The sequence below is a fragment of the Miscanthus floridulus genome, chromosome 9 (genome assembly GCF_019320115.1).
Source record: "Miscanthus floridulus cultivar M001 chromosome 9, ASM1932011v1, whole genome shotgun sequence".
NCBI lineage: Eukaryota > Viridiplantae > Streptophyta > Magnoliopsida > Poales > Poaceae > Miscanthus > Miscanthus floridulus.
In genome coordinates, this window is record NC_089588.1 from 117,159,916 (window position 1) to 117,175,369 (window position 15,454).

Below are 15,454 nucleotides of genomic sequence, written 5' to 3' on the forward strand. Positions count from 1 at the left end.
TACCAGTGCTCGCATTCATGTGAGTACCTCTCATCACTACGGGATACACGAGCTTTGCCGAGTGCCAAGGGCACTCGACAAACCCCCAAAAACACTCAGCAAAGCGTTTGCCGAGTGTTACACTCGGCAAAGGTTTTGTTGGCAAAGAGTTGTTTGCCGAGTGTCAAACATCGGGCACTCGGCAAAGACTATGCCGAGTCCCCAAAAAACACTCAGCAAACATTTTTCGGGAAAAAAAACAAGTCGCCAGCGGCAACACCACGCCGCCGCCGCTGCCGCCGCCACCACCGCCGCTGCCGCCGCCACCACCATGCCCTGCCACCCGTCACCACCACGCCGCCCGCAGCGAGCTCCTCCCTGCCGGATCCGCTATCAAAGGGCACCTCCCCACTGAATCCGCCGCCTCCACGCTGCTGCTCCCCGCCGGATCCGCCCGCCGCCGCCGTGGATCTGATCACCGGCGAGGGAGAGAGTGAGGGAGATTTAGAGAGGAAAAGAGAGGGATATGGGGAGAGCTAACCTACCTCGGACCCACGCCGGCCGCCGCAACCCCATCGTCACCGGATCTGAGCCCTAGCAGCTGGATCCGACGCATGCCGCCGTCGCGAGGCCCACCCGCCGCGGATCTGCCGCCGTGGAGCTCCCTAGGGCCCTCCTTGTCGTATCCAATGCCAGCCGCCGTCGCGAGGACCACCCGCCGCGGATCCATCGGCCTAGAGCTCGCCTTGGCCCTCCACGCCGGCAGGGGAAGAAGGGAGGGGAGGGGCGCCCGGCAGGGAAGAAGAAGGGGGAGGGGAGGGGCCGGGGCTAGGGCCGGCCCATGGCGGGAGGAGTAGAGCCGGATCTGGGGCGGTGCCGGTGAGAGGAGGGAGGTGGCGGATCCGGGGCGGCGTGATGGATCCGGGGCAAGGAGGGGAGGGGCCAGGGCTGGCCGCCGGCGGGAGGAGAGGAGGGGAGGGAGGGGCCGGATTTGGGACGGTGCCGGCGAGAGGAGGGAGGAGGCGGATCCGGGCCGGCGGGAGGAGAGGATGGTAGGGGCCAGGGCCGGCCGCCGGCGGGAGGCAGTGAGAGGGAGCGGGGGCTGGGAGAGGGCGCGCGTGTGAGCGGGAGGATAGGAGGGGAGGGGCCGCGTGTGACCGGCGGGTGTATGATTTTAGGGCGTGGGTGCGTGGGGCTTTGCCGAGTGTCTTGGATCGGCAAAGTTTTTTCCTCATTTTTTCCTTTCCCCTTCTTTTCTAGAAATTTTTTTATTTCTTTGCCGAGTGTAAAAAAAAACACACGGCAAACCTCTTATTTGCCGAGTGTTTTTTTGACACTTGGCAAACCCCTTATTTACCGAGTGTTTTTTTTGCCGAGTATTTTTAGCTCAGCACTCGGCAAAGAGCTTGTTTGCCGAGTGCCCGAGGAAATATAGTGGGCAAATATAAAAACACTCGGTAAATTTGAGGATTCCGGTAGTGCATGCTCGTTATTTCACATATTACACAGTAGCGATATCCACATTGTGAATGCTTTTACTTGCTACAAGTAGCTGCCCTTACTTCATTAGTTTTACTCTATGCCGCAACACTCTGATTGTTCTCCCATAATAGTTAAGCAACTATTTGAATTAGCGACATGAATTTTAGCTACGCGACTAGAATTTAAGTCAACGAGCTGAGTTCTGGTTTACCTTTTTCCCTCAACATGCGTCTGGATGTGGTCAACAAGAGCCAGTGGCTGAATATCCAAACTAAGATAGTGGGATATCTTAAAATCCACGTGTACAGCTTTCAGAATCTTGTCTTCACCTCCCTTTCGCGAGACGAACACGCGGGATTGACAATGAAATTTTTCTTCGATCTGGTTGCAAACTTCGCCGGCAAGGGTGGTTTTCCCCAGTCCTCCAGCTCCTACAATCACGACCAACATGAAACCAATATTTATTACGGGATTGTCATCGTCGCTACCTGCTTTTGGCGCATCGCCAATGTTGAGCCAGCTGATGATCTTGTCCCTCGGATGATCAATATCCACGAGACGACTGACATCTTGCAAACGGAGAGGCAATTGACGGGCGTCCACCCCGCCACCGCCGGAATCCTTATTCAATATGTTCCACATGCCTTCCGCAGAAGCAGACGCATGTACGGCGTTTCCGATGTCTTCTTCCTTCGAATAATAATCTCTGATGCTCCAGATTTTCTGCAGTATCACTTTGATTTGACGATTTTCATCAGAAGTATGATTCTTGTCACCGCGATGCTCAAGCTCTCCCGTGAGATCCTCCATATCACAGATGAGCTCGCGCGCGTCGACAATCCATTTCGTCTTATCTCCATCTGGATCATCCAAACCATCTGAGGGCACGCGGAGCTGGCATGCTATATATGGCTTTTATCTTTGTCTCCAGCTTCTTCATGTCTTCATCACCGTAGCGGGGGCTGATATGTTTCCAGAAGCCCTTAACGGCCGACCCCGCAAGAGCCCCCAGCATCTTCGTCACAAACGCTTGCACCATTGTTGTGATGGAACAATGAATTAGTAAGTGGTAGTAGGTATGGTCGATAGCTCTTTGTAGCCCCCAATCTTATTTAGCGCGCGTGTGCCCGTAAGGTTAGCGCGGCGTGGGTGGGGGGTGGGGGGTGCGGGGGGGGCAGTGTGCGGAACAGCCGGCGGCGAGGTCACCATGTACGGGGCGGTGCACGAGGTGGCGGCGGAGGTGGTGATTGCGCGCTTGCTCGTGGTGCTTGTAGAATGAGCACATTTTCAGCTCTGCTAATAATACCAGTACAACCAACTAATCAGGGACGAAGGTAGGAAAAAATTTAGGAGGGGCTAAACAACGGCAATTAGCAAGAAAATAGGTTCAACAAATCTTAGCCCCTCCTACCTGTACATCTACAGCTGAAATTTCAGACGGCAGCTCTACAGGGCTTCGCTCGCTCGCGAGCGGTAGGGGGGCTGGAGCCCCCCTAGCCCCACCGCTGGCTCCGTGCCTGCAACTAATAACAGGTATATAATATAAATAAAGAAGTACAACGTGACAAGGTGGGCCCTACCTCGAGCGGGTGTTGTCGCTTGTCGGCAAAGTTTCTCATTTTGTATTCATCCTACAAAATGATAGTCATGGTGCCCGAGACAAAAACAATAAAGATTCCCATACAGTTCCTCACTTTCGCGCGTGGCACCATGTGTGGATGCTCGCGATGGAGCCTTTACATCTGCAAAGGCGTGCAAGCATGATGGTTCTCCTCTATTGTATACAAAGATAGATGGCTTATTGCTCTCATGAAAAGCTAGTCTCTTGACAGTCCCTTAGTATTTAGTTGGTCACTACTTATATTTTCTCTAATCATCTACCTTTGATTAGGACCACCACTACTACAGAAAATAGCTAGCCATATGCCCTGGAACTGTCTGTTCAACACGAGTCGGCAATGAACAAGCAAAACGGTGCCTGTTCGATAAATCTTATAAGCTTGTTTATGACCAAAATAAGATGAAACCAGTGGCCAAGCGGTTCAATTTTTCTGCAGTTTATTTTGGCCCGGCATATTCCCACCATTCTCGTTGTTAATAAGAAACAGAAACTGGATCAAACAAAGCTTTTACCCATCTGTACAGCTTCAAATGCTAATATACTGGAAACCACATTATCCCTATGTGCTCAAGAACCGTCAAGGAAGCTGAAAAAACCGTCAGGGAAATAAATTCTGTCGGGCAACCAACAGGCAAATCCCGTCAAGGATAGCTCGACAAAGAAATTCTTTTTGCCTTTGAGTTTCCCGTCAGAAAGATATCTCTGACAGTATTATTTTGACAGCAAGCTCACAGAAAAATTGTGCGTCCTTGGGTTTAGGAAACCATCAAGTTAAATGTTTTCCCGTCAAAGATATAAGTATTTTCTCTGTGGGTTTCGTACAATACTCTGTCAGGCAGCCCTCAGGAAATGTATAGCTTTTTCTGTCGCTGCCACACTATTTCTTTGTAGGTTGGCCTTCAAGGTATTTGTAATTTTTGTGTCACAATAGAACCATCAAAGAAAACTGGTTGTTGACAGAAAATTGACACCATTCTCATTGATTTCCAGCTGATTCCAAGAAGCACAAATGTACCAAACAACATAAGACACATTTATAGCACATAGATTAGAATTTCCACCAAATCATTGTACCACCATCCTACCACCAGCACATGCTTCCTAAGTTATTCATGTACAGCCATGTTACATGCCACATCCTGGTTTTAGCTAAGACCATCTAACATTGTACTAATAAGTTATCTAAGCTCAACCATACATGTTCAGAAGACAAAAGACAGCTACTAACACATAAGCTGTTCAAAAGACAAGTCCTCGCCGTCCATATGTCCTCGCTGTCCATGTCGCACCATAGGTGTCCCCATCAACATGAGATGAACTAGTGGGTAGCTGCAAAACAGATAGTACTATGTAAGTATGAGTAGGACTTTAAATTTTCTATAGATTAAAAGGGTAACCTACTCATTCTGTAGCATTGCTTATGGAATTGTTCTCTGTAACTGTTTTGACTGAACTGAGTGCTATTTGAGTGATTCTCGATCTAGTAGAACTATCTGATCTAGTGTATCTATAAAACACTAATCTTCCTTTGGTAAATACTATATAAGTACCTTGATAGGTCACTATGTAGGTACCATGATAGGTCAATAAAAAAGTATGAAATATTACTAAATGAACTGATTACAAAGAAGGGTAAAGAGCAAATACATGAGAATCTTTTAGCACCTTGTGATGCCATTGTAACTGACAAGAGGCTGGATGTCCGCACCATAAGCCGTCTCGTTAGCAATTATGTAGCATCACACTTATCAAGCATGAGAATACTTAAACAGAATGTGTATTATCAGCTTATGAAGTACAATCCTAGTGGAAAAACTCCACAGGAAATTTCTTACTAATCCTAATGTTCTGTACAATACTAGCTACTAAACCAAATTATGCTGGACCTACTATTTAACCAAGTCATGCAGGATCTCATCTTTGCATTTTCCTCGGTAAAACTCGATCATTTACAGGAACTGAAAAAACAATCATTAGAGTTAAAAAAGAAGACAGTAGTGTGCAAAAGATAATGAGGCATAGCTGATTGGAATGTATTATAATTTAAGGACTTCATTTTTTCCATAATGGAAAATCAGTTTCAGCTTGGACAACGCTACCATACTAAAATTGATCACTTAGAATAGGTACAGAGAAGATCGTATCTCCTTTGAAAATGAAAAATTCATTACACTGAAAATACAAGGCCATACACAAAGATCAAACATGAGCAGCTTTTTAAGCATTCATGGTGCTCTCTGCAGCAATCCATCATCTCTGCACCTGACTTGAACTCAGCAAGGTACCTGCAAAATCATCATGAGGAGAAATCAGATACCAAGATATATGTGCAGTGGCAGTGTAGTGTGTGTGTGGGTTTAGAGTTGTGTGTGTGGCTTTGTGTTGTTTTGTATGGGTTCTTGTCCCATTTTTATCTTCTTAATATAATGATGCACAGCTCTCCTGCGTTTTCGAGAAAAAATATATATATATGTGCAGTAGGGGGATAAAAATCCATGGATCACAAATTCATATTCTTCAAGCTTCTACTATAAGAGACACATCACATCATGTATCATATAGACAAATTCATAGATAGCAACCTCAGCATGCACCATAAATAAAAGCAATTATGATTATGATGATTTTGCTACTGAACCAAGTCATGCTAGACCTACCTACCAAACAAGACATGCAGTACATACCTTCATAGTGTAGAAAGTAATCAATCCTAGGCATAATTTGGTTTAAAAAAATTGAACACAAGAATCAACAAGTCAAAAAAAAAAAACAACACTATTTTAACTTGTCCCAGATTAGAAATTACCAGCATGTTGTATTCAATCAAAAAAGAATTATGGCCTAGCATCTAAGTACTTCAGATTCAATTTCGAGCAGATCTGCATGGACAAGGTCTAAACTAATATAGTGAAATCGAGACAAAATTCTACACCCATGCATACTACATATGGAATTTTACCAATCAAGCATAGACAACAACTACAGCTGGGGAGGCAAGAGGCATGACATTGGGGAAAACTTGCCTGAACTCCCAGCAGCCGCCGCGTTGCCTGAAATCTCCCCAGAGCAGCAACAAATTGTGCAGCCACCTTCCTCGACCTCGCCCTAGAGCATCAGATGTTCATAGCCGCCATTTGTTGAACTTGCCCCGAATCCACAACAACTGGATCTGAGAGGGGAGCGAAGGAAGCACGCGAATCTGAGAGGGGAACCAGAAAGAAGCAGTCGGATCTTGGAGGGATGGAGGCGGTTGGCGGAGTGCGGGAGGGGAGCTACTTATGGCAAAGACGTTCCCGGCGACCCGGTGGCTTGGAGGTCGCCTCTCGTGATGAACCGCTGCATGAGCCAGCGGGAGAGGCGTGGATCCTTTGGGGCTGGTCGGCGGCGTGTAGGCAGGAGGTGGCGGTGGCGACGAGGACGCGGCCGACGGTGGCCAGGAGGATGCCGCCGCACCGCCGGAGGCGCCCGTTGGGCCAGCCTGGAGGAGATCAACACTAAGGGGGTGTTTGGTTGCCCCTCCTAAATTTTAGTTGCTGTCCCATCGAATGTTTAGACACATGCACGGAGTATTAAATATAGACTAATTACAAAACTAATTGCATAGTTTGCGACTAATTTGCGAGACGAATCTTTTAAGCCTAATTAGTCCATGATTTGACTATGTTTTGCTATAGTAAACATGTGCTAATGACGGATTAATTAGGCTTAAAAAATTCATCTCGTGGAGTACTGACGGATTATGTAATTTTTTTTATTAGTATCCGAACACCCCATGAAACATCCTCCCGACATACCTTCTAAATTTTAGTCACCGGATCCAAACACCCCCTAACACCCGTGGGTTGGAGGAGCCGCTGCGTTCGTGAGCATGGGTTCGGGAGGAATGTGAGGAGGCGGCGGCAGACGGTGGATTGGGAAAGGAAAGGATAAGGACGGGGCTTTTGAAGGGATGTTTTTTGGCTTTGGAGGCGCGAACCATTAAAAATAATGCGCGTGCAGCCAAAATTTTCGCACCACTAATTACTCTGTCAAATTGCACATGTATCAAAAAAATTGCACAGAAAAAATTGCTTTAATTATCCTGTGAGCCAATTTTCCTATGTGTTCCATCAAAACCTACATGGATATTTCTTTTTCCCTGTGAGGCATGTGAACTCACAGGTTAAATATTAATTTCCTTGTGAGTTCTGCTGCACTCGACAGAAAAAATGTCCAGGACACAGGAAAAATGCAGTTTCCAGTACATGGAGTATCTGCCTTAAAACATCCTAATATAATCTATAACCACTGCTGGTTGCAAACCTCTTAACGCTGCTGGTTTCACGAGCCGATAGTGTGCAAGCGGCAGTTATAATTTCAACTACCAGTGCCGGTAAACTACTGTTAGTATTGATGTTTTAACAAAAGAAAAAAAGACGCAACAACCTGCAGGCGCCACAACTGCTGTGTTCCGCCAGCACGTCATACGGCCATAGCTCGCACGCCATCCGCTGCGCAGCACAGCACGCCACTCGCTACCGCCGTACTCCGAGCTAGCGCCATCATGCTCACCACTGCAAGCGCTTGTAAGCGCTACGCCGGATGCCGTCAGGCTTTCACGAAGTGCCATGCACCACCGAATCTGGGATAGGAAGAGAGAATGGATCCACAGTTGTGGTAGCCGTGGCGCTGCAAGGACCCATGCGCCTGTACGTCGTTGGGCCCACCTCCACTTGTGCCCATATATAGCCAGCGTGCTACAGGGTCTAAGCTACCGCACTACCATTACCCACGCGTGCCTCCGTGTCTCAGGCACAAACATCTACGCACTAGGGGCCGCCGTTTGGATGTCACCCTGGCCTGGGCGTGCCTGCCAGGCAGCAGCATCCGACCGGACGCCTGGGATGGCTGCCTGGGCCAGGAGCATCGGGTGGCTCACCTTGGCCCCAAGAGGAGATGGAGATAAAGAGGGTTGGCAGAGAGAATGGTTGTGGGAGAGTGGAGTGCGAGAGGATGATCGAGGGTGGTAGCACTACGCCAGAACATGCAATACTGCTAGAGCATTACTGCTGGTTGTGCTAGAACTGGCAGTGTTTGCTTATCACTATCGGTTCGTAAACCTAGGATCTTGAAAGTGACGGGTCAAACCACATACCGACAGTGAAACGTGTCATATCACTGGCAGCTCATGCTAAGACATCATAGTGATATATCACTACCGGGTCAAGCCACGAGCCGGAAGTAATACTTTGATATCACTGCCAGCTTTTAGGTTGACCCGGCAGTGTCTTTTAATTGTTGGATCCACCAAACCATCAAATGATTTATTCTCCACCGTTGACCCACCAACCACCATTACTTCTAGTTATAAAAACGGTGTCTGGGCGCCTCCACGGCCAGAGCAGAAAGCTAGGTCCCCTGCATGCATCTGTGCCAACCATTAATTAATTTGTGTATATTCTCTATATGTGTTCTTTGGGTGGGAGAAAGCTCTCCACATACACCTTCCGTTTTATAGTCAAGATTATGCATAAGAGGTACTAGAAGAAAGTTTGTGAAGATAGAGCCACGCCGAAGCCAGGACACGCTGGTAGGGCTGTTATGTTGTGGCCAGCTGCCAGAGGCATGGGTTCATCATGGCTCCAAACCCTTGGCTATTGGTCAGCGTTGAGCCAGAGACATGGACTCATCATGGCTCGCAGCCAAAGTGGCCCTCCACCCCCTCTGCCATGCTCTTGCACCTTTAAGACCCACTCTAGCGCTACAAGAATGTCTGTGAGGTGGTTATATTATAATGTGTTTGTGGACTTCGATCCTAACATTAACCTAGCTGGTAAAAGGTTGTAGCTTTCCCGAAAAGGTCTATGTTATCATATAAATTTATTGTAAGGTCTTTGTTATCTTAGGTTTTATCTATCCTAAATCTTTCTAAATTCATATTTGTTATTGTTCAAGAGTGTCAGATTTATTTCGAATGATTCACTATTTACCGGAACCTTTCTAAATTTATTGTAAGGTATATAAAACATGCATCATAATAAAAAACATGGAAATATTTTTTAGTACATCTTTACCGGCAGTTTTTTGAACATTTTTATGTGAAACAAGGATTGAAACAAATTATCTACCAGTATTGGTCGGTGTTTATATATCCAAAGGTGGACAGCTCCTGCATGTACGGGATTATTAGTGTTAGTCTGAGATAGGATGGCAGCTATCTGAACAATGATTAGGTTTGTGTACATGTGGCAGTAAGGCCCCATCACTGCCGGTTGAAATTATGAATCGGCTGTGATATTGGATCATCGCTATAAGTTTATAAGAGTAACCGTTAGTGATGTTGGATCATTATTGCCAGCTATTAAAAGAAACCCGACAGTGTTATTGATATAGTACAAAACCCCAAACCAAGCCCTTCTTCCTCCTCCGCCCAGACCGAGCACATCCATATTGGAAGGTGGTGTCTTTTAGTTCTCCACTGTTATGGCCATTTCTCACCAAATTGCTCATGGAGGGGCTAGATTTTTGAAGGATTTGTTGGTGGCTAATAAATGCTAATTCTAACCATCAACATTGCAGCAAAGTAAAGATTAAATCAACATCGAGTGTAGTATTTTGTTACAAAATAATGTGGTTCCACTTGTACATGAAAGTATTTGGATGCAGTGGAAAATTTGCAAAATGTTCAAATATGAAGCTCTAGGAGTACGCGGGAGAAGGCAGGGCAACCAGGGGCTGCCTAACGGGGTTGGCTGACCCCACCAAGGACGCCCGACCTGGTGTGGCCCCTCCACGTCATCAATCTGTGGCAGAAGTGAAGAAGCACACTTTCTTATGATCACAACCCTTGATCCCATGTCCGTTTGATGTGAGAGCTCACAAGGTTGACCACAAGGATCCATGGTCCCACCATTCACAATTGGACCAGACAAACCGACGTTCAACCACCATACCACAATTGTCACCGACTTGGAGGAATGCTGGGAGTCGTTGGATGCCATGGCAGTGGATCCATAAGGTTGGCCGACCCTATAGGTGGTTGCTTGACCCCACCTGCTAGCTCCATGGCCTCAGCTCAGCTACAAATACCCCTTGCTCATGTACACTATAAATAGGAGCATTTGGCTCAGTTGTAAAGAAGTTAAGAGAAGAATCACTTGAGAAGCTAGTAGTCCACTCTTTAGTAGTTAGGCTAGTAGTGGGAGTTGAGTGAGTTGAGCTCATCTCAGAGTCCGAAAGCAGTCTTTAGGAGTCTCTGGTGTAGCTCTTATATCTCTTTAGTAAGACTTTTATTATTTCAATATATTACTTTCGATTTGTGTACTATTTCAAGTCTTGCTACATTAAGTACTAGTCTTGATCTCTAGTTATACTTTGGTGATACTTATAACTTCCTTGTTTAGTATAATTGCCTCTCACAACACGGGATCTTCGTCACAAGCTGATGCTCTAGTCTTAGCACGAGATTACACAAGTATCCAATAGTGTAAGCGTGATGCTTATACTACCGGTTACCTTGGATTGTGGCTAGTTCTCCGGATAGTTTGTGGTAAGTTATTAAATCATAGGGATCATTGCATATCCATGTTAATCAATCTTCTCGGTTGATAGGGTGAACTACGCCTCGAAGTGGTGTTGCATGCTACCTTATTATTTTTAGTTTATCTGTATCACTATTGTTCCTGGCTAGAGTTGTGCTTGATTAGCAGTATCTTAGGTTTCTTATACTTACTCCGTGATCTTCCATTAGCTATGACATGTCTCTACATTTCTCTACTTGATCGTACCCCTCTACTGTGGCACATGGCCCTCGCGAGGGTTCTGCCATGCCCACAGAACTAGCACCTCGTTTCATCCACTCGACCGACATGGTGCTAACCCCGGGGTCATGTAGAGGTCCACGTAGTGGCAGTCGCAACCTCCCCTCGCTTAAGTTATACTCACAGGATCAATTGTAGAAGTACAGTCCAAGAACCAATCATCAAGATTCATATAACTCACCATCATACAACCAAGACTAATTTAACAAGTTACATCATTGCTATAAAGGGGACTAGAAAAATAGGGTGAGGTTACATATAAGCCAACTCATCATTATTAACCCGACGTTCTAGACTCACTCATACTCTCTAGCAAATAATCATCAGAGTGACTGCAGCTTGTAGGGGACGCCCATCCCGCCGTCTACAAATCTTCGACTTCACCCAAGCTTAGCCTAGGTGGTCACCAATTCTAAAGTACCTGTAAAAGCTTAACAGCAGTACCATGAGTACGATTGTACTCAAAGAACTTATTCCAACATAAATATTTCGTGGATGCAAAGGAGATTAATAGGCATTTGTTATTTGCATAAAAGCATGGTGTATGTTAATAAATGATATGATCATGCATCTAACTTAACTAGTTATGAGTAGTGAACAAATATGACAATTAAGTGATCTGTATCATATTCCATCTCTTTAGGAAAGTTTATTCGATCTCACTACACTGAGCCTAGAACAAAGAACAACCGAACAACTCAGTCTAAAGACTTTGGGCTTTCGAAAAGATCTCTGTAGAGGTGTACAATTGTACAATTCTACGAGGGAGAGCGACAACGGTCGTGGAAGACCGTGTTCCCTTCCTCGTAGAATCGGAGCTCTTCCTTGACCAAGTACGGTGCCGTCCGGTGGAGAAATGCTCGCCGAGATGATCACGTAAGCAAGGTCAACTAGTACGGATGGTTATTTATTCACATGTCCCGATATCATCGCAGTAGTCTATCAATCACCATACCTAAACGTAGTATATATAAATAAAAACTTAGAAAATAGTTAGAAAATTATAGAAAATCCGTACTAGTTGAACTTGCGGACCGTGTTCAGCTCGGCAAGCATGTTCTCTGTTGAGCGGTAACGGACATCAAGGAGGAGCTTTGATTCTACGAGGGAGAGCGACAACGGTCGTGGGAGACCGTGTTCCCTTCCTCGTAGAATCGGAGCTCTTCCTTGACCAAGTACGGTGCCGTCCGGTGGAGAAATGCTCGCCGAGATGATCACGTAAGCAAGTTCAACTAGTACGGATGGTTATTTATTCACATGTCCCGATATCGTCGCAGTAGTCTGTCAATCACCGTACTTTTTATTTTAACTTTTTATGAAATGAAAAACTTAGAAAATAGTTAGAAAATTATAGAAAATCCATACTAGTTGAACTAGCGGACCATGTTCATTTCGGCGAGCATGTTCTCTGCCGAGCGGTAACGGACGTCAAGGAGGAGCTTTGATTCTACGAGGGAGAGCGGCAACGGTCGTGGAAGACTGTGTTCCCTTCCTCGTAGAATTGGAGCTCTTCCGTGGCCAAGTACGGTGCCGTCCGGTGGAGAAATGCTCGCCGAGATGATCATGTAAGCAAGGTCAACTAGTACGGATGGTTATTTATTCACACGTCCCGATATCGTCGCAGTAGTCTGTTATGTGTGTACACTCCCATTCTTCTGTTAATTTGCGGAAATATCATGTGAATTACTTACCTGTCGCAGTAAAAGACGAGAACACAATGACCATTAAAAATATCATTGTTTAGAGATCTAGATAATTTTATAGTTTGTTAATTTTATTTGTTTATAAAAGGAGAAATTTATAGTGTATTAAAAAATGAGTATAGAGAGTAGATGGCAACTGCTTCCGGGTCCTCGGCCTCTCATGGGTTTCCAAAGCGACTTAGGCCGGGCCTTCCTCTCATTCCATGCGGCAAGTGTCGTGATGAGACGAAGATTGTGATGGAGTACCGAGTGAAGAAGGAGGGTCCCAACAAGGATCGTATCTTCTACAAGTGTCCGGATCGCAATGTGAGTTATTTTATCGTATTTAATGATTATGGTTAGTTTATACCTATTTTCATGATGGTTGTGATTAAAGTTCTAATTTTTTGTTTTAATTTCAGTGGGATGGCAGTGGACGATGTTCAGGCTTCTACTGGGAGGAAGAGTATGTTGAACTCGTGCAAAAATATCTTGCACAACAGGCAGATACGGCGGCTAATGAGGCAGTGATCCAGCCGAAGAAGCCCAAAGATGTTGCACAATCGGGGGATCTGTCTGTTTTAGTTGAGATTGGTCGCGAAATCCTTGTGCTCCTGAAATGTATTTTAACTTTAGTTCTTTTAGTGGTAGTTGGGATTGTCTACATTGTAGCGATGCTTTCATAAATTTGTATCTTTTGTAGTGGCACGCATGTTGTATAAATAATTAATTATGATCTAGGTTTTAATATGATATTTATGTCATGTAATGCAGATGAGCCGTCATTGGATGTATAATGCTGATCGCCGCTCCCAAGAGTTCATTGACGGCGTGCATTCTTTGTTACGTGCGGCCGAGGCAAACAAACGCGACGGTTTCATGTGCTGCCCATGTGCCATATGTAAGAATACGGTGGAATATCCTTGCTCAAGGACTCTTCATTCACACTTGTTCAAGTCGGGTTTCATGCCAAACTATATTTGTTGGACAAAGCACGGAGAAACCGGTGTTGTAATGGAAGAAGGTGAAGAAGAACAATGGGACGATAATGATATTATTCATGATGGTGCGTGCTTCAATGATACTGCAATGGGAGAAGCTGAAGAAGAGGTAGCCGCAGAAGATGAGCCGGCTAATGATCTTTGTCAGGTCATTCGTGACGCACAAAGAGAATGTGAAAGTGAAAAGGAGAAGATCAAGTTCGAGCGGATGCTAGAAGATCACAAGAAATTGTTGTACCCAACTTGTGATGCAGGGCAGAAAAAGTTGGGAACCACACTAGAATTGCTGCAATGGAAGGCAAAGAATGGTGTATCTGACAAGGGATTTGGAGAGTTACTAAAAATCCAAAAGAAGATGCTTCCAAAGTACAATGAATTGCCCGCCACTACCTACGAAGCAAACAAGTTGTCTGTCCTATGGGGCTAGAAATAGAGAAGATACATGCATGTCCTAATGACTGCATCCTGTACCGTGGCAAAGAGTACGAGAAATTGGATGCATGCCCGATATGCCATGCGTCGCGGTATAAGATCAGGCGAGATGACCCTGGTGATGTTGAGGGCGAACGTCCGCGTAAGAAAATCCCTGCCAAGGTTATGTGGTATGCTCCTATAATACCACGCTTGAAACGTCTGTTCAGAAACAAAGAACATGCAAAATTGTTGCGATGGCACAAAGAAGACCGTAAGGTAGACAATATGTTGAGATACCCTGCTGATGGGTCCCAGTGGAGAGCAATCGACAGAGAATTCCCGGAGTTTGCAAATGACGCAAGAAACTTAAGGTTTGCTTTAAGTACAGATGGTATCAATCCTTTTGGAGAGCAGAACAGTAGTCATAGCACTTGGCCTGTTACTCTAAGTATCTACAACATTCCTCCTTGGTTATGCATGAAGCGGAAGTTCATTATGATGCCTGTGCTCATCCAAGACCCGAAGCAACCTGGCAATGACATCGATGTGTACCTGAGACCACTTATTGATGAACTTCTCATTTTGTGGAATAAAGAAGGTGTACGTGTGTGGGATGAGTACAAACAGGAACACTTTGATCTGCGAGCATTGTTGTTCGTAACAATCAATGACTGGCCTGCTCTAAGTAATCTTTTAGGACAGTCAAACAAGGGATATAATGCATGCACACACTGCTTCGGTGATATTAGAGGTGTATTCTTGAAAAAATGTCGAAAGTTCATGTACCTTGGCCATCGTCGATTTCTTCCTACAAATCACCCCGTAAGAAAGAAAGGCAAGCATTTTAAAGGGAAGGCAGACCACCTGACCAAGCCTCGCAACCGAACCGGTGAGGATGTACTCGATATGGTCAATGATGTGAAAGTCGTCTTTGGAAAAGGACATGGAAGCCAACCTATTCCGAAAGACGCTAACGGTCACGCACCCATGTGGAAGAAGAAGTCCATATTTTGGGACCTACCCTATTGGCAAGTCCTGGAGGTCCGTAGCTCGATCGACGTGATGCACCTGACGAAGAAATTTTGATGTGAACCTGCTAGGGTTTATGGGTGTGTATGGAAAGCCTAAGGACACATTTGAAGCACGACAGGACTTGCATTGTTTGAGAGAAAGAGACAACCTGCATCCAGAGAAGACAGATGATGGACGCCATTACTTACGTCCTGCTAGCTACACTCTAAGCAAAGAGGAGAAGGAAATCATGTTTGAATGCTTAAACAACATCAAGGTACCATCTGGATTCTCCTCGAATATAAAGGGTATTATAAATGTGCCAGAGAAGAAATTCTGTAACTTAAAGTCCCATGACTGTCACGTTCTCATGACGCAATTACTTCCAGTTGCATTCAGAGGAATTCTACCTCCAAATGTACATCTAGCCACCGTGAAGCTATGTGCATTCCTCAATACAATTTC

The 15,454-nt window shown here is 45.4% G+C and overlaps 1 protein-coding gene and 1 long non-coding RNA gene across 3 annotated transcripts; both read right to left on the bottom strand.

The window, feature by feature from the left end:
* Nucleotides 1-713: 713 nt before the first annotated feature.
* Nucleotides 714-1,214, bottom strand: LOC136480687 (vegetative cell wall protein gp1-like). The gene has a single exon (XM_066478161.1). The coding sequence runs from the start codon at nt 1,212-1,214 to the stop codon at nt 714-716; it is 501 nt and encodes a 166-aa protein (XP_066334258.1).
* Nucleotides 1,215-4,218: 3,004 nt separating this feature from the next.
* LOC136482741 (uncharacterized) lies at nt 4,219-6,547 on the bottom strand. Of its 2 annotated transcripts, XR_010765184.1 has the most exons (5): nt 6,359-6,547; nt 6,106-6,251; nt 5,288-5,367; nt 4,748-4,845; nt 4,219-4,411 (listed from the first exon to the last, which is right to left on the bottom strand). It is a non-coding gene; the product is annotated as an uncharacterized lncRNA (long non-coding RNA). The 2 variants fall into 2 exon arrangements; XR_010765183.1 differs by lacking the exon at nt 4,748-4,845.
* Nucleotides 6,548-15,454: the final 8,907 nt, after the last annotated feature.

Excerpts from the sequence above, each read along its gene's own strand:
- LOC136480687 (XM_066478161.1), bottom strand. The coding sequence starts at position 1,214 with ATGAGGAAAAAACTTTGCCGATCCAAGACACTCGGCAAAGCCCCACGC.